This window comes from Podarcis liolepis (genome assembly GCF_965112155.1).
Source record: "Podarcis liolepis genome assembly, chromosome: 3".
Lineage (NCBI taxonomy): Eukaryota > Metazoa > Chordata > Lepidosauria > Squamata > Lacertidae > Podarcis > Podarcis liolepis.
In genome coordinates, this window is record NC_139557.1 from 52,679,932 (window position 1) to 52,704,600 (window position 24,669).

A 24,669-nucleotide genomic window follows, 5' to 3' on the forward strand; every position below is an offset into this window, starting at 1 on the left:
TAAATTCATGTACATTACGTGGCATGTGCAGTTTATGGCTTCTTCTTGTGGTTGCAGGGAAGGGTGGATGAATATCGTCTAAGCATGAGCCAACGCATGTTTGAGATCATCAGTGAGGTGAGAAGAGAAGGAGTGGACAAAATGATTGACTTGAAGAAAAAGTACGGCTCCACAAAAGATAACAAGACACTCAAAGAACATTTGGCTCAGGTAAGTTGATGTGTGAGAAATGTGGTTTTAAAGAATGTTTTCTAGAAAAGGAATTCATAGGCCCAATTAAAATTCCCAGTGCCAAAAGAACTTGGAAGAGCATGTTCTTGCTGTTGTGGAGACCCTCCTCCCATAGGAACCATTTGGGGCACAAAGGCCCCAGGGTCAGGCCCTCATCAGGTGATCTTTCTGAGCTGAGACAAGGGCTGGCATCTGCAAGGAACAGAGTGAGCACAGTAGAAGGATGTACCTCATTGGTGGAATGTTGTTCACCTATAGATATGCCTACAGGCAAGCTGCCCACTTTAATTGAACTGGTGGTCTTTTTTCCCCCCCATGGGCCTTTAAACATAGGGCTCATTATAAGAGACGGCTTTAATGGATTTTCTTGTGTTATGGTTTATTTATTTATTACATTTGTAACCTGCCCTTCCTCCCAGAGGAACTGAGGGTAGTTAGCTGCTGTAGTGTAGCAGCGAAAGGAGTGAGCTATCAGACAGGAAGTTCCTAGTTTGCATCTCGCCTCTGTCATGAACTTCAGGCCAGCTACTCTCTCTCTTTCACCCTCACTTCCTCTCCACCTGCAGTACTGGGCACAGTAACACTGACTCATTTAACATTTGCATAATGAGTTCAAGTGTTCATAGCACTTCACATGTATTATATGCCTATTATCCTTATAGTGACTCTGTTAAGTATTACTATAATGTTTATTATAATGAGCCTCGCTCGGCAAATCCAATGTTGGGTGGAATGTAGTTAAGCAGAGAAATAAATATGGTTTGGCTTAAAACAAAAGTTGTTTCTTTCCTAGAAAGTTCTGAAGCTGAAATGCACCTGTGCTTAAAATGGGCATTCTTATGTTTTTGAAGTGTTCTGTTTTATGATTTTAAAATCATAAAACAGAATCATAAAATCATAGGGTAGGTTGTAAATTTATATGTTGGTTCTTGCTCATCAAATCATTCATATGGACTCTTAGAGTTTTGCTTGTATGAGACCACACAGAGTAGCCAAGATGCTAACTGTTCAGATTATTGACTTTCTAAAAAAGCAGATGTTCTGGAAGATAAATATAGTACAAATGGAGGAGAAAGCTTATATATCAGATTTAACCCAGAACTGGAGAAATAAAACCCATTATAGATACTTTGTGTGCGTCATTGTGGGCACAGCTGTAATGCAAAAATAAAAATTTCAGAGCTTAGCTCCATGTGATGATAAGCCAAAGCCACTGGTTTGCATAACAGCCACAGAGTGAATACTTTGATTTCAGATATGGGTGTGTTATCATGGATGCACACTTTAGTGACTTGAGTTTCTGCTGAGTGTTCACTTTCTTTTTTCACAAGTACAGACTCTGATGCTTATTCTTAAAAGTGCATAGTCAAGCAGCTGCTGGAGCTTACCTTGACTAGAATTATCTGCCTTCTTAGCAGGGGCACCTGCAAGCACTACAGGACGAAAACAACCAGTTGAGAGTTCTGCTATGCAAACTGAAGGCGATGAGCTGCTGGAAAGAAACAGTGCAAAAAGCACGCTCATCTGCCACATTGAGAGAAATGGAGAAGGTGAGAGCCCCCCTCCCCAAAGCCTGTTGACATAAAGACATTCTACATAATTGAAATAAAGAGAATAATTTGTTCTTTAGTGAAAAGGGCCATTGGCTTCAGCCACGTATACTTGGTAATACCAGTGAGTGACTGCATGAAGAGCGAGATGCATCCTTTTCCTTAGAAGAGTCTATTTAATTCTTAGCCCATGAAAAAACTGAACTGCATATTAGGGCCAGTTCAAGCAGACACTAATCAGTGAGCCGTCAGGACTGCATAAACACCTTACAAAACTGTGCATGATATCTAGGGGCAGATGAACCTGCCAATTTTTGTTTCTCTCCATTTCTTGTCACCCCTTCCCCATCTTTTTAAGTTCAGTTCTCCACATTTCAGATCAGTTTGCAATTTTTTTAAAATATATATATATATTCATGAAAATTCACATTCTTGTGTGAATTTATCCTAACATACACACTTTTGCAAACCATTATTTCTAATGGAACACATTTTTGTACTTTGTTTTCATGAATGCATTTCAAGTACACCCAATATATCCATTTTTGAACATATTTGTTTGGTTGGAGAATTCAGAGAAATGCAAATTTGAAACAATGGCTGTGTTTGGGTTCCACATATGTTTGTCAGTTATGTATGGAGGTATGATGAATGTGTGAACAAGAACTCAGAAAGTCCGCCTGCTTTTCTCTGCCAGTTTAACTGTAATAAAATAGTTATGAGATTAGTAGCTCTGGCTTTCATTCTTCTCCTTTGATGCGTGATGTGCTCACATGATTGTCTCACTTCACAGATCTTGATTTATCATACCACTGCAAAAGTTTCCAAAAATAACCATGCCATCTGGTGTTGAGCCTGATTGTAGCCACATAATGCAAAATCAGAAGCTTGACAAGTGCTGTAGTTGTAAGATGCCACTTCAGTGCATGTCTGTGAAATACCTCTTGCCACCTACAAATGACTGTATGCATCAACCCTTTTCCACAAAGAATGTGGTGGGGATTACTTACGCTAACCTGGCACTGTATGTGGTTATTTTACAATACCCATCAGAAAGATTGCGACTGCTCAAACCAATTTTATTGTATTGCAAAAACACCATGAAATTAAAAGAAGTAGGGTTTCTTTTTCTACATGTTAAAGGGCACAAGCTCAAATACTTAAATATTTTGCATAACACTTCTTCCTAAGTAACCCAGTGTAGGGTGTTTGTTTGTTTGTTTGTTTGGGGGGGGGGGTTGTGGCTTGATTCTCTACTTCACATCCTACTGAACCCTTTGCATTCACAGGAGGCCATTCAAAACAAAAAAGAGTATCTGAAATCCAAGCTGATGGCAGAACAAGAAGCGATTATATTTCAGCAGCAGCTGCGGGCTGCAAGGAAAGCTTTGGCAGAGTCTCAGACTGAGAATAAAAGGCTGAAGCAACAGCTAGACAAACAGGTATGTAACCAAACTCTACTGTAATACAGCAAATCTATACAGCAAATCAAATTACTTTCACTCGCATTGACTTCAGTGCTGAAGCTATGAGATGGGCAATGAGAGATAGTCTTGGGGTGTAATGTTCTGCACTCCCTCCATGGAAGACTTTAGGTGTATATAGGTGTAAAAGAAACCATATATCTTAAAATGCAACTGCCTTCACTGTGTCTGACCCCCAATGGAATCATGATCCTGGGTGAGCGCCTGGAACTCCTGGAATCTTGCTACTGCTTGGCAGAGAGTGGGGGAGGCACTGAACCTTTGTAATATTACTTATGTAGGAGGTGAAATGTGCACTATGTGATGTGCCTGCCCACACCAATTTAAGATTCCAGAGATGGATGTAATTTAGAAATTAAAACCCTATAAGAATAGCAGTGGCTTAGAGAGGATTTGCATAGCAGCTCCTTGTAGCTCCTTGTGAAATTGGGGAACCATCTTACATACTGAGAATCAGAATACTTGCCAAATGTGTTGTTTCTTGAATCATTACTGTTGACAGCAAAGACAGAATGAATATATTACATTTTGCCTCTTCTCAGCAAAACTGTTCAAGATCATTATTCAACTGAAATGAAAATACAATGATCTGAAATGTGAAGATGCAAAATGTCTCCGCATACTTCCAACCCTCAATACAGTTAACACAAGTTTTATAGTAATTAATATCTAACAGTGAAGGAGAGAGGGTTTTTTGATGGTGAAACCCTCACTTTGACCTTTCCAAAAGAAGTCAGATTGGTGCAAGTGTTAATGTGTCTGTATTTGCCCAGACATTTAAATTTTGTTGTATTGGCTTAGCTTATTACAACATCCAAACTGCTCAATAGTGAATCTTCCAAAGCAATTTACAACACAGATTAAATAATGTCATCATAACACACATAGCAGTTCTTATTCTGCAGAATTTCTGGTTTATATCTTTCCTACATTGGACACTGTTTTAAACCAGAAATTCTGCAGAATAAGAACAACTTCACTGCCAATAAATATTATTTGAAATAAAATTGTCTTCATCTGCCTTTTAAGTGCCAAGAATAATATCCAAGTAAGTCATACATGAATAGACCTACTTAAATCAATGGGTCTACTCTGAGTATGATAGCATTGGATATCACCCATGTTCTCTTCTCCTGTGTTTTACAAATCTCTTTGGTATTTTATGCAAAGGGACACTTGCTACAGGAAGTAGAACACAGGATGAACCAAGAAGTTCACAGAAAGCAGCAACTAGATCTAATTAAGACAGCAAACTTGGAAAAAATGCTGGAAAGCCTTGGAGAGAGAGAACTGAGATTGCAGTGTCTAACAGAAGAAACTGAAAGATCATCCAAGATAAGGCAGCTTCAGGGGGAAAAGGTTAAAAAAGAAATCCAACAGGTAAGTTTATAAATACATACTTTCAGTAGCTCATGTGCCAGTGGTTATATGTTCCAAGATGGGGGATTAATATTGCAAACAGGTCATTGACAGTGGGCGATTTTTATACTTATCCACACCAAACCATCCCACCCCCATCCCAAAAGGGTAAATCAAGGTTTAATGGTGGAAAAATGCAGATAGGCAACTAGACACCAATGATGTTGTGCAGACTGGGTGAAAAACCTGTATGCATGATCAGCGCTCATCCCACAATTAATACCCAAAGTTTCATAAATATTGCTTAACCAAGCAGCATCTGATATAATCATGCAGGTTCATTCAAAGTTTGCAACTTTCAATTCCTTCCTTCTCTTATGTATTTCATTTTCATAAATGGACAACAAAGATACATAGATTTGGAACTGTAATGTTCGCTTAGAAAAATTTAGTATCTTTTTAGGTAAGAAGTCAGCTGTCCCAGGAACGCAGTTTAAAACTGGATGCTTTCCAGAGGATAAAAGAGCTGCAGCATCAGCTGTATGACTCAGAAGTTGCAACATCCCAGAGAAATTCTTCTGCAGGTATGAATGAATGTAGGTTGAATGAAAGCTGGTTGCAAGAATATTGGTGTTCAATAGATTGTTTATTTCATGCCCTGCTGTATTTTGAAAATGCATTATACTTTACTTTGGTTGTTAAACAGTTAACAGTAAATGTGCTGGTTAATAGGTTATTAAATGTGAACCAAAGATGCAGACCTTGGACTTAGTTAGGTCACCATGCCCTCTCTCATATACCAGGAATAGATCAACACAGACAGAGACAGAGTACAGACCCTGTTATCATCCCAGGCTGTGGCGGGGGAAGTAGGTGCCTACACTAAGCTGTTGCCAGATTTGCATGAGAAGAAATACATGCACCCATTGTGGCCTTGTAACTCCTATAAAGCCTCTCCTGGGGGGCAGGAAAGGCCTGGGAAGTGCAGAGGGAGTTGGAAACAGCCAAAACTCAGGCTGAGGCAGCTTGTGCAGGAAGATTTCTCAGGGTGCGTGCACACCTGGGTAACCCATGAAGCTCCGTAAAGCCCAGTATTGTCTACATTGTCTTACAGAAGCTCTCCACAATCTTAGGCAGAGGGCCCTTCATATTACCTGGCTACTTCTTTTAAAGGAAGACCTAACAAGGGGATCTTCTCCATGCAGAACTCATGCCCCCTCCCCTCAGTAAGTTAGGGAGTGCACTTTCACTTGCGCAAGTCTGGATACAACCCAATGAGGGCAGAGGTCCTAGATCCTGTCTCACACTTCAGCTAACAGCTGCTTTGAACTAGGAGTTTCTCATTACGCTAAGCGGCTTAGTGTTAGTGTCAAGCCTGTATGGGAGGCAGCAGTACCAAGTTATTTGGCAGGCTGTAGCAATGAAGCAGCTACTTGTTGTCCTGTCAGTATATTATTGCAAGATTGCAATAAATGTGGATGGTGATATGAGCATATAAGGATGGGATAAATTAATTTCTCAGCCAGTTTGACTATTCACTTAACCACCCCAGCTGTCATATTACATTGTGTTTGATAGCTGAGCCAAAGCTCCAAGTAGATCCAATTTGTTAATCTATTTAAAAGATGCTAAACTGAATTTGTAAGCTGATCAGATTACTGCTCCCCACCTCTAAACCTTAAGCAATAGCATTAAATGAATACTTTTTGAACAGACACACAACTGAGACAAAGTGTATTGCTAATGTGATACAATAGTAGTGACTGACCATTGTTTCATGTGAACGTCTTGTTGCATTGTAGAGAGTAGCAGTTTAAGGTGCTATCTTTCCAAAGAAAAGTCCATTTTACTAAATCAGTCCAGGAAGCAAACTGTTTACATGGCTGTATATTGCACAGTATTGATTTCTGGAACAAATGTATGCCTACAACTCACGGCATTGCCATCTTAATTTGCAAAGATTGTAGAAATGAACTAAAATTTTTCCTACTGGTGAACCCTCTATTGTACAAGTAGTTCACTTACACTAGTTAATGTTCAAATCCCTTTTGCCTGACATAGACAATTCAGTTATCAGCACACTCAGCAGCTGAAGTGCATGCAAAAAATTCATCTTAATTTACTCTTGCCTTTCAAAATAGTCCAATTAAAGGTAACACCTGTATCTCCTAACATTTTAGTGCAAGGATATGCAAGGGATACACAAGGCAATTTAAACAGCACTAGATTCAATCAGTGCTAGGATCGCAAACATATCTTGCTATCTGTACAGCCCAATACATTTACCAGAAGATAAGTGCATTGTGACTCAGAAAGCAAAGACATTTGGCCATGTCTTCTACCTTTAATTGTTTCAAAGGTGTCTTATCTTACTATATAATAAAACTGCGGAGTGTTGCCACTGTTTCAGAGACCACATAGAATGTGGTCTGACCCCCAAATGATGCTTCAGCATAACTGTATTGGCTTGAAAGTGTGTGTGGGGGGGGGTGGTCTCAGTGGTGGGCCACCATGGGCATAAAAAAGGCAGGAAAACTGGCTGTATTGCCTTAGCTTTCACCTCATAGTAGTGTTGGTGCTTGTCTTGAGATGCCATACTATATACATAAAAACATAGGTAGCCCAAGCCAACTGTTTAATGGAGGGAAGTGCTTCAGAAAACTGCTCTCTGAAGTGTCTCCCCACCCCGTTTAATGGTGATAGGGCTTGGATCAAGCTGTGAGAGGACAGGCAAGGTGTAAAGGGAAGAGGGTTGCCAAGTGGAGCTAGCAAGGGCAGTTTAAATGAACTTGTACATGTTTCATTTTGGGCAAAGGAAAGCAACAGACATTATAAAAATACTTTTAACAGATGTCGTTAACTTTTAAAATTTTGTGCTTTGTATGGATTCTTCTCACAGATTATCTAACTCATGTCCTTGGCTTTTACAGCTGTAAGAAGAAAGTCTGCTAATACTTCACACAGTGCCAGCAGTATAAATCGCTCACTTTCAGGTAAAAAGGAATCGTACTACTAGCATCAGCTGTTTTACGATGCTTTCTTCTACTTCTTTCTGTAAATTTCATCCAAAGTTCCCAGGGCAGTTCACAATATAATAATGCAAACAAAAATACCTCCCCCCAACATTATTTCTTAGAAAGCCTCTCTCTCAACTCACCTTAAGTCCACATTTCCTTAAGCTAGTCCTTTTCAGTGTCAACCTAGACATAAAGTTAACGATGTAAGATGTGTACTTTTCTGGTTTTGAAATAGCAGCCATGAGTCTCTGGGCCCATGCAGGGTGGTGAGGGAGAGTTTGACACCCTCTTCCACTGTGGAAGTCCTGCGACATGAATTGTTTTCTCAGAAGTCTTTGCATTTAAAGGGAGACATCCATTCGGGACAAATGAAAGAAATCCTTGAAATGCAAATAGCAGCTTCAGCGTCTTTGGGGTGGTGTGCACAGTGGCGGAGAGAAAACGTTCCATTTCCCATCGCTCTGATCCTGAGGCTCATCAAGCTTCCATGTAGCAGCTTTTCACAAAAGAAATGAGCTCCCATTGCCCTAAGATAGTATACCATGTCCTAATTTGAAAACAGTTTCTTTAAAAATTGATACACAGAAGCCTGTTGCTAATATACACTACTACTAGATAAACCGCGATTGTTATCAGACCATTTATTGGAATCGCATCGAAGATCATTCACATTTTAACTGTTAACCATTGACTGAGAGAATATTGTAGAAAAATGGAAATCTCTCCTTTACAAAACAATAGTGTCAACAGCAATGTATTACCAAGGAATACAGTGTCAGCAGTGTTTGCACACAAAAACATGTTCTAGAACAAAGTTCCACAAAGGCAGCACTTAAATGACATTATTTAACATTATGTTCCAGGCTCTGCTTCATGGAGCCAGAATACAGGCATTTCAACATTCACGTTAACCAAGGACTTCAGGCATCAGCTTTTGGTTGCTGACTCTGTGGGTAGCAGCAATATAAAACCAGAAAAGATTCAGAGGCCCAAAACGGTGAGTAGTGAAGTATTTGGGGAGCAATGTTAGTATGAATCTCTAATGCAAGGCAGTGACAATTGGGTTGTAGACATGTTAAGCAAGCTATACTGAGGACTTGCTTTATAAAATAGTGATATTAGATGAACTCTTCATTCATGCTTCTCAGGGAATTCCTCCTGTACAATAAACTTTTGGTCCACAGCAGTTAAGAGAAGCCATCTACCCCCAAAAAAATGAATGAAATTTTGACTATTCAAGGTGAAACAGATGAGAATTACAACAGTTTTTATTTATATTTAAAGGTACCTTGTGGGTGGAGAAATAGCGTGATAGATGTTCTCTTGCCAGCTCTTACAGACAACTCTTCTATGTCACCTGTGCAGTTTTGTGGACAGAAGACATCTGAAAAATAAGCTTCTACTGCTTCTTTGAAGAGTTACTTGCTGGTTTGGGATGTTTGCTTATAGTTCTCCATAACTTTTAATAAGCCTCTTTCCCACCAGATTCTCTAGTGCCAAAAATCTGACGACGTGAGGTTATTAACTGGATGAAGCTAGCAACAGATTCAGCACAGGCAACTGAAAGCCTTTATTCAAACAAATATATAAGGAATGCACTGTCACAATATTATGTGTTTATGGCAACAAGCTTATTTGGCTGGCCATGGTGCATTTGCATGACTTTGACCAAATTCTGCAAAGCAATTATGTAGCTGATTTGTGTTTTGTCATACTATGAAATAATTTTATAAAGCTGCATCTGTATACTTCCCATCTTATTTTTGTCTTTGACAAAGAGCTTTAAATGAGAGATCACCCAACAATCCTCGCCACTTGAAATTTACTTTGGCAAATGGAGAGGCCATGTACAACACACATTGCTTTTTATGGCCCAGAACAAGCTGGATTTTTTTGGGAGGAGAAAAAGATGGACAGACGAACAGAAACAGTTTAATAAATGATTTATTTTGGTTTTGTGATTAAGTAGTTTGCATTTTCTTCCAATGAAGACAACACACATATGCAGTACAGTAATGTCTATAACATTCCATTCTAGATGCAACATACTTGCAGGTGTTAAATTTTAGGGAAAATTTGTATTAAGAGCTTGGAAGTCACAATTCACTGCCTTAAAAATCTATTTCACAGACAGGGGTGGTTAAAAAAACCCAAAACCCTATGCATATACTCCAAAAAGCAGACAGAAGCTGTGAAAATCTATTAGTTTACCTAATTTGTACGTAGTCAGGTTAATGTCACTACCAGAAAAATAACAACTGTCACTGATCTAGCTATAGAAGGTAAGAGGGCTCACCCTCACAGTCTTAGCCAAGGTTTGGTAAGTTAGTGATAAAGCTTGGGTCTAGAAAATCAAATATGCCACTGCATGAAGTTATTAGAAATGTCTTAAAGACCTGGTACACATCTATACCCCAACCAAGTAGAAAATGCAGACTTCCTGAAGAGTAGCAGTGAGACCTGAATTTCCTAAAGTCATTGGAAAAGAACAATTGCTGGCAATGGGGCAAGACTAGTGACTAAAATTCCTCTCCCCACATTCCTTCAACAGACATGTAGCTGACAGTAATAAAATTTAAGGCACTTGAAAGATTCATGTTAACATCAGCACAGAATACATGACTGTTTAGTGGTGTTTTAAACAGCACTTACTCTTGGCTCAGTAATAAAATTGGCTCAAATTTCAATTCTGGAACTGCAAGTTGCACTGTTAAGTCTTGAAATCTTCTGCTACAAGTTTACAAGACGTAGCCATTCAAGAGCCAGTAAGGAAGCAACACTAACTAGAAATAATTTCTAAGTCTCACCACTAAGCATAAGCTTATTACAGCTTTAGAGTGCAAAGAGGCTTTTTTTAAACTGTCACCGTTTAGAAGTGCATTTATTTATGCTTAAGGTTTAGAATATATTCAGATATTTTATCTAAATTTATGAAGCTAAAAGAGATGGGGAATTATGTTAAACAATGGACTATATAGCTTAAGGCCATTAAATACCACCTACTACAGATGTGTTGCTTGCTGAAAATTGGCTGATCAATTTACCATTTCATACACCTGAGCTGATTGTCTTTTAGGAGTGCAGTTGCCTGAAAGTTACAGTACTCTTTGCTAAGTATTATTATGAATAAACTTTCTATGCAATGTTATTGAAGTGAATACTATTAGCTACAAGGGCTAGAGAAGTTGAGCAATTAAAATGCAGTAAAATTTTGCAATAAGCCATAAATCCAGACTTATCAGCAGCAGCTTAAAATCAAGCAAGCAATAGAGCTAATCCAAAAGCATCACTTAACGTTGCATTTCTAGCATTTAAACTATGCTTGCCATATAACCTGCAAAACAAGGATTAGCAGTCTATTTTGACAATTATCAAAAACTTACATAGCTCCAAGTGCTCGGGCTGCCTACTTCCACCATGACTATCTGTGTTTTATGAAACTTAAGGAAGGAAACTGCATTGATATAAGAGCAAATATTCTCTCAAATCCATACAGAATTATGGTAGGTTTGTAATATCCACGAATTGCAATCACAAAATGTGAAACTACTGCTCTGAAATGTAAAGCATGTCAATAGAACTTTCCAAGGCAAGTGTTTTGAAGGCTAGAGACACATGGCTTTAGGAACAGTATATGAAGATTGCTTACACTGTTTTCTTTCCATATCTGTCTTCACAAAAACTTTTATATAAAGTCAAATATATATAAATAATGCCCAAGTTCATGTGTCTACTAGAATGAAATTGCTGCAAGTGGAATGACATTCACTGTACCTCAAACAAATAAAATGGCACAAACGTATCAGTTTGCAGCCTACTCATTAAGGCACTGGTCTTTCTTCCTTATGCACCAAGGAACTAGCATTCTTTGACTATCATTCTTCCTATGGCTGCTTACGCTTACATTAGAAAACAATTATCCTTCTGACACCAAGTATAGAAAAATATGGGCTTCCATAATCCTTAAGGAAAAAAACATAGTTCTAGAAATTTGCCCCAATCTCCTAGCAGTACACTATAAAAAGCCAGTTTTCACACACATAGTGTTTTATGCCAAGTCACCAGGAATTCACATTTTAATAGTAATAATAATAATTATAATAATAATGTAGGGGGCACTGCATTTAAGGCTAACTTATCAATTGCAATCATAAAGTTATCTATCAAGAACACTGCTGCCAATGAATACAGTTACTATTAAAGTCTACATTTGGCATGTCAGATAAAAGAAACGGTTTCACAGCAGCAGCCACTAAAGAAATTTCAGACAGCCAATGAGGATTCATGCACAATATTGCAAGTATTCTTGCAGAGCAAAACATGATTCATACAACCTTCTTCCAAGCATGTTGCAGAAACATTTTCTTTTTTAAAAAAAGTCTTGAAGAATAAGAGTATTTTGAATTGCTGTCTTCTATAAGGAATAAAGATATTTTGGTGCAGCTAACCACAAATGTTGACCTTGTAAAGTCCACTTAAAAGTAACGTATTCTAGAGGGTATGATAGTTTTGTTCTTTGGACTTGCAAAATTTGTAGAGAAAGAATATTACTGCTTGCAGTCCCAGTACTAGGACGATACCACCAATGAAACTGGCAGCATCAAAGGTGGATTTGTGTGGAGATGGTTTGGAAGTTGGTTGGGGAGAAGCTGAGCCTGTCAAATGAAAGAAGTAGAGTTACTAGTGATAGGCTGTGCAAATTTAGAAAGCTACTCTTTAATGCATGGATCACCACCGAGCACCAGGTTGGTGGCCCTAATGTCTTGGATTCCTACCACTTGGATCCCCCCCCCACCAAAAATAATAATATTTTGGATTATTATTTTTAAACAAGAGGCACTTCCTTCACCAACTGAGGGGTCTGCATTCATGCACAAGTATGATTTGAGTGCACATGATTGAGAGCTATATGTATGTGCATGCGAGAGAGATGCTAATGTCTCTGTGACATGACTGATTTTAATCTTGCTATAAATCAAACATTACCTGGTGTAGAAGTTGTGTTGCTAGCAGCAGGTGTAACTATTGTACTATTAGAAGCAGTAGGTCTGGCAGAAGTAGGTTTGGCTGGTGCAGTTGCGTTATGTGTAGGACCTGTTTCAAAGAAAATACCACATCTTGGAACCAGCTTTAAATAACTATTTTAATCTTACAAATTGAGCAAATTGAGCGCGTGGCCTCACGGGCGAAAAGGGGCGAGCCGAGGGCTGCCCCGACCTTAAGTGGCCTTTCTAAGGCCCGCCCTTGCCGCCAGCCGATTGGCTGGCAACACAGGGTATGCAGATTGGGGGAATCCCGGGGCCTCCCGCGAGGCTGGCACTCGCCTCGCGAGAGTGAGTGGGCGGTGTCGGGGATCCCGCAACCCCCCCTCCTCCTGACGATCGGAATGGGCATTGCAGAACAAAGGCACTGTTAGATGCATTTCACAGTAATAATTATAAATGAAAAATATTTATGCATGGATAGAAAAATTGGTAGTAGTTTTAAAAAGTCATTTCCTCCATTTTGAAGGCAATGGTGTTTTTTTTCAAATTATGAGATTATCTGAAATCTATACAATATAATTCAAGAATCAAAAATTAAACACATTAGGGAAAACATTACTGAGGTTATGTAAGAAGCTAAGTCCCCAACAAAGTGGACAATTAACAAAACCAGACAAGTAGAAATCATTTAAGCACAGATCCCAGGAACCGCCTGCCATATATACAATAATGTTGATTCCTGACATTCCAGAAGAGAATGAAAGAAACATGAAAGTATGCATGTAGAGGAAGTGTACATGTAGTCACTCCTCTGTGCATTCAAATTTTTTCTTGGCTAATTCTACTACATGCTCTTCACTAACATGAATTCTCAAGACAGGTTTTTCTCCTATCAATAAATTGTATCATCTACCTTAGTGATCAAAGACAATTCAGTAAAGGACAGGAAATTATCAGTATTCTGGCCTGCAACTCATAGTACTGGTATCTGAAGGAGCATCTCCACCCCCATCGTTCTACCCAGACACTGAGGTCCAGCGCCGAGGGCCTTCAGGCGGTTCCCTCACTGTGAGAAGCCAAGTTACAGGGAACCAGGCAGAGGGTCTTCTCGGTGGTGGCACCCGCCCTCCCACCAGATGTCAAAGAGAACAACAACTACCAGACTTTTAGACGACATCTAAAGGCAGCCCTGTTTAAGGACGTTTTTAATGTTTGATGCATTACTGTATTTTAATATTGTGTTGGAAGATGCCCGGAGTGGCTGGGGAAAGAGATGGGCAGAGTATAAATAATATACTACTACTACTACTACTACTACTACTACTACTACTTGCCTGACCTTTATAGTGATCAAGCCATTTCAAGAAACTGGATAAAAACATGAGCTCTCATTTCTGCTTTTCACAGAGTAATCCTGGAAACCTTATTACAGGTGAAGCCTTTATACTTATTTACTTATTAATGCACAAAAGTTTGTTACCTGGGGTAGAAGTGTTGGCTGTGGTAGGTGCAACTGTGGTAGGCTTAGGAGGAGCTAAAAAACACACAAAAGTATGAAGCAGAAAACAGAATATTTAAACACTGAGGCTACAATCTTAACCCCATTTACATGTGAATAAGCTCCATTGAATTCAATAGCTCTTAATTCCAAGGAGATGTGGATTATGCTATAAGAGGTACTAATATTATCAATAGCCACCTCTGCTCCCAAGATACATCTGAGGCTGTGATGGAGAACAGATCATACAATTACAATTGTAACTGGCCCCAAACGTTGACTTTCGCCCTTCAGCTTACATCTTTACTGTGGTGAATTCTTCTGAGATTAGGTACCCACCCATAAATTATTTTCTGCACATACTACTGCACAACACATGCAGGTGGATTCAGGTAGGTAGCCGTGTTGATCTGACACAGTCTGTCTGTCTACCTTTCTATATTGTCCAGTAGCACCTTAGAAAGCTTATACCAAGAACAAACTTAGTTGGTCTCTAAGGTGCTACTGGACAATTTTTTTATATATGCAGGTGGATGTTAAACAATTACCTTCCCATGTTGCAAATGCAAAATGTGAAAAAACTGCAAAGGGGTTTTAAGGCGTATCTTCTGATAGCCAGGCACTCGTTAAGAATTCACACTAACAGTACAATAATATACATGTCTACTTCACAAGTAAGTCTCTTTGTGTATAATGGGCCTTACTACAACCTAGGCTTTGGTTTATGAATGGCATCGAGGGGGGAAAGGGTTTTGTGTCTTGAACTACTGTATCTCCATGATCAGGACCAGCAGAACATCACTGACTTCCCCTGGTAAACATGAAGCAGGACGCTGGGAAGAAACAATGACTGTGCCTTGTCAACCACAGCATTCTCTCAATATTTAAAGTGTGCCCACTGGTCTTAAAAACAGCTGCTCTACCTACACGTGGCATCTTACTATGGTGGGGCAAATATTTAAAAAATAGATGTTTCACTAACAAATTAACATCCCTCAGATACAGCCCATCCTAAAAAACAAACAAAGCACCAAGCCTATACCTAAAGTGATGCAATTATTCACCTTCTTCTTATTTCAAAAAGCATTTTCATCGTGGCTCAGTTAAAAGGTCCTCAACTGTGGTACAGTAAGAGCACATGCTTTGCATGCAAAAGGTCCCTTTCGAATCCCTAGCACCTTCAGTTAAAGCTGTAAAAGAATACTTTCTGAAACCCTAAGAGTCACAGCCAGTCAGTGAACAATCCTGAGCTAGATAGATCAATGGTATGACTCAATAAAAGGCAGGATCCTATGTTTCCAAACTCCTCCTATTTGGATAGACACACAACATCAATTTGCTATTGCACACTCACCACTACCTGAAGCAGTAGATAGCCATGTTATCCATGAGAATCTACTTGTAGTGGAATGAAAGAGAAAGGGTGAACTACTACAGCACTTACTGTTTGACAGCTGTCCAGTTCTTGCAATAGACAAGAGCTGATCAATATTGTTGGTGGCATGCAATAGTTACTCCTGTCTGAAGATATTCCCATACAACCTAAGTGAAATTACACTTCCCCAACTGTTTTACCATAGGGACAGAAAATAGCTTCTGCTATCCGTTCAAGTGCTAATTATTCAATATTGGTGGGGGAATAATTAAATAAAAGGTAATTTGCCAGATTACATCCAAGAAACCCATGTTTAAAAACCTCTACACCTCCTACCCTGCTCTTCCACTGGGCCTTTTACCTAACTTCTTCCATTGTCCCCGGTGTGGCAGATCTGTGAAGCAGCAATAATAACCTCTCCTGTGGCCTTGGGTCAGGGATCATCAACATTTATGGAGCAGTGGGCACACTGAGAAACCCGTGAGTCCCACACACGTATGTTCCACCAGCAATACAGCTTGAAAAAAGTGTTTCAGCTTCCATCCCCGCCCCACCTAATTTAGGAGTGGGGAAACGGATCTTCCTGGAATGTGCAGCTAGAGAGGGAAGGCTTTAATTTCCCTCCCCAGCAACATTCTCCAGGATGATCATCCACATATACTCCCACAATAATGAAGCTTGAGAAAAGCTTTCTATTAAGACCAAATTTTGAAATCTAATTATGGTGGGGGAGGGGTAATATACCCAACAGAAGAGGAAATGGGGATGCTGTGGAAGTCAATGAAGGTTTCATTGGATGTATGTGCGCCTGCAAGTGCTGCACTGGCAACCCCAGCTTTGGAGACTTTAACATTCCCAACTGCATGGATCCTAAACAATGAATTGGTTTTACATCACAAGTGTAGTAGTAAATATTTACCTGAACAAGTTTCATTTCTAAAAGTAGACGTACAGTTATCACTTTCCGTTGCATTTGTACAGTAGGACAAAGAACCTTACAGAAAAAGAAGATTGAGGAAGAATTTTCAGTTTAGTTTTCCAAGAGTGAAACATTCAATGCAATATTTTGGCTACAAGTTTCCATTAGAAACATTTATCTTCATTGTCCTAGAAAAGCTTCTTGCACTCAAGTGGAAGCTGCATTGGACGTTCAGTTTCCAAAAAATGTTCGAAAACCAGAGTATTTACTTCCAGGTTTTCGGCATTTGGGAGCCAAAACATTCGCAAACAGAGCCATTTGGGAATCGAGGTTTGACTGTATTTCACCAGAGTACACACACACCAAAGAAAAACCAGAAACTGAGAAATGAGCTGGTCAGTATGTAAAACTCAAAAGAAATTTATCATACTCCTGCTTCTTGGTCTTCATTGACCCCCTAGGGCAGGGGTCAGCAAACTTTTTTCACAGGTAGCCAGTCCACTGTCCCTCAGACCTTGTGGGGGGCTGGACTATTTTTTTTGGGGGGGGGAGAATCCCCCTGACTCTCCCCTCCCTTCTCCACAGCACCGGACGAGCCCTGGTGGCTGCTTACCCGTGCCCTGCAAGCAGCAGAAGCTGGCAGCAGTGGAGGGACAATGAGTGGCGCGAAAGGGCTGGCTCCAGAGAGGAGCTGCTTAAAATGGCGCTCAGCCAACTGCAGCTCAACAAAGCCCAGCCCCCTTCCTCTAGGCAGGAGAAGACCAGGAGGGAGGGAGGGAGAAGGTACCACCGCGGTGTGTGGGGGAAATGGCGCAGCCCGAACAATCAGAATCCCCACGCCGATTCCCAGACCGTCCGTGAACCGGATTCAGTAGGCAATTGGGCTGGATACGGCCCCTAGTTTGCTGACCCATGCCTTAGGGTTATAAGGTTCTGTGGGGCAGCAGTAGTAAAAGCCCCAACTGACAAAACCTTCCATGCAACTTTAAACAAACAGCTGCTGCCAGGTTCAAGTTTCAAGACCCAGCAGGCCTCTGCCTCCTCAACTCCCTGATATTTCAGCCTCAAACGCTCCTATTTTTCCCCACCTCATTTTTTCAACACCCATGGCTTTCTCTGGTTGCCGTTTTTTACTCCACTGTGTCCTTTGCCCACTTCCAATAGTGAGCCTGTTGCTTGATCAGAAAATCTCCCTTCCCCAAATAAAAAGCCTGAACCCCAGCTTACAGCCCAAAGGACAAACTACACAGATATGCATCTTTTTCCTCAACGGAAGACAGCCTCTGAGTGTGGCAGTGTCCACAGAGGGTGGGCTTATTAGCATGCAGTTTGGCTCAAAAATGATAAGTCCAGGTTTCACACCTCAGTAAGTGCCAACCACTATTAAGCCAGAAAAAGCAAACATAGGTACAGTGGTACCTCGGGTTACATACGCTTCAGGTTACATATGCTTCAGGTTACAGACTCCGCTAACCCAGAAATAGTGCTTCGGGTTAAGAACTTTGCTTCAGGATGAGAACAGAAATTGTGCTCTGGCGGCACGGCGGCAGCAGGAGGCCCCATTAGCTAAAGTGGTGCTTCAGGTTAAGAATGGACCTCCAGAACGAATTAAGTACTTAACCCGAGGTACCACTGTATTACAATTCAAAATAATTCCATTTACCGTTGCAGAAAATCCAGGTGCAGTTTATTTCAGACTTGTCAGTACTACTAATGCAGGAACTACAGTTGGTATGTTTTTCACAGCCAGCTAAAAAGGAAGAATGCATTTTTAAACAGTTGATAGATCACAATTTCAAAAGGTCACTACAAATTATGAACAGTCTATGGCACCCCTGAGGTATAGAAGTGTGTTAAATGTGAATCAACAAAAGCACTATAAAGTAATTGTTTTTTATTTTCAAATGAAAAATTAACATAAGAAATTAACACCTGTAACCAAGGAGAAAGGACCCTAGACATTCATTTCTGGTTACTTCTAGTTGAGTTAGTTTTGCAGTGTGGACAACACAAAATATTCATTCAGTTTTTATGTAAACTTCCTGTCTTCCTTTACCATTTATTCATTGCTGAACAGCCCAACTACCTCCATGGCTCCTTCTTATTTGTGTAAACAAATGTTTGTTACTTGTCTTAATGTTTTTAGCAATATGCTTCCCACATTTTTTGTTAGTTTAATTTACTGTATTTTAGCATACCAAGTCTGTAATGTCCATCATTAATACAAACGGTAACTAATGTTTGTTCTTGGCTTACTGCTTATGGTTTGTCTAAGGGAGACAAACCATGAGTGATTTTGAATGTGGCAGTAAGTCAGGGTGGGTGGGACCCTCCAGACATTATCCCCCATCAGCCCCAGCTTGCATGGCAAATGGTCAGATTGATGGGAGGTGTACACTGGCAACATCTGTAGGGCAACGTGATTCACAATTAGAGCTGCATGACATAGAAAATGATCGTTTATTGAATAATTATTTGAGGATGACCTAACTTTATAGAAAACCAGAAAGCTAGCTTTTTGGCTCCTATGTGTTGGTGGTGGTCTGCAACAGCACCAATAAATGGAGGCTACTTCTGGCCTCACTACCTCTTGCTTGCAAGTGTCCTTTGTCAGATGTAGCAGTTCCGAGATGCTATATTATAGACCTTTCACAATGACAGTGATGGTAAGTCCTAAATTCCAAAGATTGTTATGAATGCTGTATTAGACCTATTATTTTAGCTTATCGGTGCCTAAAATACTACACCTCTGCATTTGTACCAGATCTGAAATTGCTTTCCTCTTTGAGATTTTTATGGAAAGCAATTCATAAAAGAAATAACACAAACTGCCTTCAGGCCTTTGCACATAGCTACAAATAGGTTTCAGTCACTGTGTGTAGGCACAGGAAGGAGCCCTGGTCAATGCTGACCGCCCTGGTAGCCATGTCTTACAAATCTTCCCTCCTATTTCCTAGGAATAGGCTTGGCCAGCTTTGCTTTAATTCCATTAAGCACATATATTGAAATGAGTTTGTGTGCCATGTTCGGGAAACAATTCTAGTTTTAATTTCATACTCCAATTGAAGCCCCACCAGTGCCAAGGAATATGTAAACTACTGCAATGAGATATCTGCTTTGAGAATTAAAGTATGACCTTTCCCCTCTTCTGAAAACTATTGCTGGTGGGCAAGGAAGGAGCTCGTAGAGCCCTGCATATAATCAACTATTTGAAGTTTTCCACTCCTCTTTTATGAGGAGAGCATTAACAGTGCAAGATACACTATAATATCAGAAGCGACACCTTTGAAAAGCTGTACTTTAGTAGCATACTGCATTAAATACATATTTATAAACGAGTTAATTATGTGCATTAATTATACAAAAGAACAATGATGTGTGAAATGTTCCTCAAAGAAGGGCCTCCAGAGTGAACCTGCAAGCTAACACGCCAAAGATGAAGTATCCTAAAATGTTATCCAACTCAAAATAAGCAATTGGTCGTTTAAGATGAAATTCGTAGGAATAACTTCTTTGAATGCCCAAATTAAGAGTTCTAAGTAGATATTAGTAAATAAAACTATTTCATTCCTCCATTTCCACTTTATTTTCTCATTTAGTTAAATCAAAACAGGCTGAATGATACTAGCACCACCACCACCCACTTTCAACTGATAAACATTCTACAGAATTTGAAATGTGTTTGTGGGAGGGAGTTATTGGTTTGTTTTTATTATATATTTTGTGTTCTCATTTTGTATTTTTATGTTGTGAACCCCCCTATGACATTTTGATGAAGGGCAGTATACAAATTTAATAGATAATAATGTGGGTTTATCTGTTAGAAGTATGCACAAGATATCTAGCATCAGAACAGCCAACTCAGCTCTATGTCCTTCAGGTTAATTCTAGTCAAACCGTTTTCAATAGGTTTTAAAAGATGGGCTTGCATGCTATGTAATGTGTGAATAAGTGAGCAGAAATGAATGTCAACAATTTAGAAAACTCCAGTGAGGTAATTTATTTTGGGGGAGAAAAAAATCTAGACTCATCCTGTACAGGGAGCTGACAGAGAGGATAGGGCCTCTATGAGGCAGGTCAGAATGGCTTTTCTCAGGTGGGAGAATTCAATTCTCTCTGTGTGTGTGAAGGTTAAGATAAAATGGTGACCAAGGGCTACATAAATATATTTATAATTTTGTGTTTTATGAAGATTATCTTACTTTAATTTTGTCTTTAGTTTCTTTCTGTTTGATACATTCTTTCATTTTTCTCTTTAGTTTGGAATTTTATGGTATATTAGGTTGAAAACCTTTAATGCATTTGATTAAAAGAAATCTAGACTCATCTTAATAGCAGCTTCTACAGACATTCATCGCAAAAGCAGCTGTTAAAACACATCAGCAGGGGAATCCTTGGAGGGTGGAAATCTTTTCCCTCAAGGCCTTCTCCCAACTTACTTGCCTCCATCAGTTGTGCAGTTGCAAAGAAACAAATGAACACAGCTTTAAAATAAGAGAACCAAAGTACTTTTTTCTGTTTATAGCTTTCATCCTGTTAATTTAGACAAAACCTCTTATATACTGCCCAGTGCCATGAAAGTTGATGGTGCCATCGTAACAACCATGATGATAGAAAGGCAAGGAGGAAAACAAATAAATACTTGTGTTATCTCCCTGAAAATAGAGGTCAGATTGCCGATTAGACTCTTGCAACCTCTCTCAAAATAGCTCCTACGCTGTAAAGAATTAGGGCTTTTGAACAATAAATCCTTGCACTTCATCCCTTGCGTTAACTCATAGCTGATATACAGATCGTGCGTCACTGCAGGATAAATAAATACACGAAGGGAGAGGGCAACGTTGCTGCATTGTCTCGGCTCGAATGTTCGTAAACTTTTCAGAAGGGGAGGCGGGAGCGCAGCGAACACGGAGCCAACACAATCCGAAACCAGACCGAGCGGGGCAGCTGCCAGTGGCCCTCCGCCGCCTTCATCCCCACCACCACACCCCACGGTTTCGTTTCTCTTACAAGCGACGAGAAGGCAACTCTCCTGAGCCTCAGGTCTGGCGGTGGGCGGACCCTTTCCCACGACCCGAGCTTCCCAACGCCGCGAATCCTGCCTCCCCGCATTCTTCCTGCCTGCCGATGCCTCTCTCGGAGGGAAGAGAAGGGGACGCAGAAGCCGCCCCTGCCCCAATAAACTAGGGCTAGAATCGCCCCTGACGCGGAAGAACCGCGGTGCTTGAACTGAACTGCAGCCGCGGCGGGGCCATGTTCGCCCCTCAGCAGCTGCGTGCCATGTTTAACCATTTCAACCCCTCGGCCTTTTTCGGAGCGAAATCAACTGTTTGCCACGTGGGGAGCGGGGAATTCCACGTTAGCGGGGGGGGGGGTCCTGCATGCCTTCAAAAGAGTAAAGGGGGGTCAGTGCCGGAGGTCCGCTCTGCCCCCCCGCCTCGCCTCCGCCCCTTGGCAACCCGTAACAAGACCACCTCCCCCCTCTCTTCATTCCCTCCGCCCTCGGGGCTCCTTTCTTCGAGGAGGGGCTGCACTACGAGCCCCGTCCAGCGCCGGTCCGTCAAGGCCAGGGCGGCTATCTCCGCGCGGAGGTGAGCCTGGCGCGCAGAGCGCGTCGCAGCCTCCGGGCCCCCTGTGCTCCCCCCGCTTCGCTTTCAAGGCTTCACGGCGCCGCGACGCCAGGAGCCTTTTCGCTCCCGAAGCCCTGCGCCGCCCACCCACCCACCCGCTCCGTCTCCTCACCTTCCTCCTCTTCGGCCGCGGCCAAGGCGGACGTGAAGCAAGAGGCGACCACCAGCAGGAGCAGCGCCCAGCCCAGGGCAGCCCAGCGAAGGCGGCTGAAGCAGCTCATGGCGTCTCTCGGCGAGGTAAGCGAGGGGAATTCGCCCCACGAGGAAAGAAGAAACAACGACGGGAAAAGCGGCTCAGCCCTCAGCTCGCGCAACTCGCTCCGCTTCCCGGCCGGTCGAAGTCTGCAGTCACGTGACGCGGCCGTTGGGCGGCCCGCGCGAGCCGTTTGACGCGTGGATTGAGGCAAGCGCCAGCGCGTGCGCGATCTGTCTCTCTCTCTCAGCTCCCTGCGTAATAAGAGATGGTCTCGTCGACGCGTAAACCCCTTCAAGCAGCGCGCACACACCCCCGCCTGCTGCAATGGAACGGCCCTCGAGGGAAAGAGCCGCTTCCTCGTCACGTGACCAAAACCTCGAATGGCGTGGAAAGATCCCGACGGAGCGGGCGTGGCTGCTTCGACGTCCGCTCGATTGTCACTTGATGTCTCAATTCGTGCGAAAATTAGATCATGGGTTGCTTTGTAGACGCGGGTGTCGTTGAAAGATCAATATTGATCTTTGGCGCTGGGATCACTTAAATAGCTTTGTGATAGGAGAAAAGCGATTAAGTCTCAATGTGAAATTATTAACTGGTAGTTCTTGACCTTGGGCAGCGTCAGAAATACGCTTTGCGTTTAGCAAGCCGCAAAAACCAGACGGGCAGTAGTGATGGCAGGGCTTAAACTCCACTCAGTAGAATGAGCAGAAGCCCCGCTGCCCACCAAATGCAGGCGAGCTGAACAATATCACCTAAAAGCAGAGACGTTGAAGACAATGCATTAAGTCCTGAGCCTAAAATTATTTTTGTATTAGGTTACTTGCCCTTCGCTGCAAGGTCCCAGGGCGCGTCACAACAATGTAAAATATCTCGTTAAAAACAGACTAACAACCAAGGGTGAGGGATAATGACTGCCAGAGGGCTTGAAGTCAATCTTTAACAGGAGAGCTGACTGGGCAGACTAAGAAACCAAGCAGCTTCTCTGGTGTTGCATATAGGTGCACACTTTGTAATACAGTACTGCAATGCTTATATGCAGAGGATATCGAGGCACAAGGCTTGGTCTGCTCCAGGTGGCCACACATGACGGCCAGGATCCTGTGCGACATTACCAAGAAGCCCTGGTCACACCAATTGGAGCATGCAGTTCATCTGCTTAGGGCAGCAAAACATCTTAAATGATGAACTCTGTGTGACTGAAGCAAAACTTCAGTCCAGATACAAGGCCAGGGACAACGGTGTACAGAAAGGCTGTGTATGCACTTAAAATTGTAAGAGGGTGATAGAAAGAATGTCGATTCCAGTTACAGCACCACTTTCCTGGCTGATTATTCTTTTTAGGTGGAAATTGACCTACAGAGCAGCTTGCAAATAGTGTTCCAGGAATACTGACATTCCTCAATGAGAGTATCAGTAATAGCAGAGAAGTAAACAGCTTGTGCACAGCTCACTACTACTAATCTTCTGAAAGGTGCAAGTATGAAATTTGGGGTGCTTCTACACTCACTATTTTCAGGTGGGATTCAGTCACATACTGGAAAATTCAGATTGTGAAATAACTTAATAGGTCTTGTGCAATGAACCTACTTGATTTTCTCACAGAAAGGAAGGTTCTAAATGTCCAGATAAATAAAATTGTCAGACAATATGGAGATGTGAAGTGACAAGAAGCATGCTGCACTTGTACCTCCTGTTCCTTCAAGGCTGCATTTAATGTGGCCTTCACCCACAGGACTGTTGTGATAAAACACTGGGAAATGAGAGAGGATTCTTGTCATTCTTTGTTAAATGGATCCCCATTACAAACACAGGATGCCCAGCCAAAGAAAGAGAATGGCCAAGAACATTATAGCTTGCACCAGAAAAATATATGCAGTAAGCCTCTTATTAAGTATGCATCTGTTTCATTTCAGCTGACTGAAGAAAGACAATACCAATTACTGTTTAACCATTTTTCTTAGGGACAGCCATTTACTGAATAAAAGGACACACTGTCACTTCCTAGGAGAATATTTTATGAATCTTTCTGATAGCTACATAGCTTTAGCATCAAAAATTCCCTTAAAATGTCAACTGGAGTAAAAAAATACAGTGCCTTTTCAACCTCTTTCAAAGTCTGTAGATGAGCCAGCTAAGACACTCTGGCTCCCAAAATTATGTCAGTGAAATACAAATGAGAAACAGAGCGCAATTGATGTCTCTTTCTTACCATGTTCTGACTGTATTTAAACTTTCTTGTGCCTTAAAGAAACAGGATGGGGTATACATAATTGTTATAAGTCCCGAATAGAGATCATGATAGAATAAATGATCAACTGAAGTTATTAAGATTAAACTGTAGTGTAGTTAATTACTTTCAGAAACAAAAGCTTCCAGCCTCCTCACTGCAATGCCAGAGGAGAAGAAGGATGGTGTGGGAATCTGA

At 41.2% G+C, this 24,669-nt stretch overlaps 2 protein-coding genes across 10 annotated transcripts in view; one reads left to right on the forward strand and one right to left on the reverse strand.

The window, feature by feature from the left end:
- The window catches only part of LOC310704388 (uncharacterized protein), a 59,200-nt gene extending 49,594 nt beyond the window's left edge, over positions 1 to 9,606 (forward strand). For 8 of the 9 annotated variants that reach the window (XM_083497731.1, XM_083497733.1, XM_083497732.1 and 5 more), the window contains 8 exons: positions 58 to 210; positions 1,647 to 1,781; positions 3,071 to 3,223; positions 4,436 to 4,645; positions 5,088 to 5,208; positions 7,555 to 7,617; positions 8,505 to 8,638; positions 8,926 to 9,606. In XM_083497731.1, the coding sequence (XP_083353857.1) occupies positions 58 to 210; positions 1,647 to 1,781; positions 3,071 to 3,223; positions 4,436 to 4,645; positions 5,088 to 5,208; positions 7,555 to 7,617; positions 8,505 to 8,638; positions 8,926 to 9,036 (1,080 nt within the window). In that variant the 3' untranslated portion in view covers positions 9,037 to 9,606. The remainder of the gene's footprint in view (positions 1 to 57; positions 211 to 1,646; positions 1,782 to 3,070; positions 3,224 to 4,435; positions 4,646 to 5,087; positions 5,209 to 7,554; positions 7,618 to 8,504; positions 8,639 to 8,925) is intronic. The other variant, XM_083497734.1, reaches the window with a different exon arrangement.
- On the reverse strand, positions 9,568 to 23,019 carry CD164 (CD164 molecule). Its single transcript, XM_083497939.1, has 6 exons — positions 22,161 to 23,019; positions 18,082 to 18,168; positions 16,419 to 16,493; positions 14,107 to 14,160; positions 12,628 to 12,735; positions 9,568 to 12,296 (listed from the first exon to the last, which is right to left on the reverse strand). The coding sequence occupies exons 1-6, from the start codon at positions 22,267 to 22,269 to the stop codon at positions 12,133 to 12,135; spliced, it is 597 nt and encodes a 198-aa protein (XP_083354065.1). The 5' UTR covers positions 22,270 to 23,019; the 3' UTR covers positions 9,568 to 12,132.
- Positions 23,020 to 24,669: the final 1,650 nt, after the last annotated feature.

Coding starts and splice junctions, on each gene's coding strand:
- CD164 (XM_083497939.1), bottom strand. CDS start 22,269: ATGAGCTGCTTCAGCCGCCTTCGCTGGGCTGCCCTGGGCTGGGCGCTG. Junction 14,161..16,418: donor TAGAAATGAAACTTGTTCAG/GTAAATATTTAC, acceptor TGTGTTTTTTAG/CTCCTCCTAAGCCTACCACA. Junction 12,736..14,106: donor AGCCAACACTTCTACCCCAG/GTAACAAACTTT, acceptor TCTTTGAAACAG/GTCCTACACATAACGCAACT.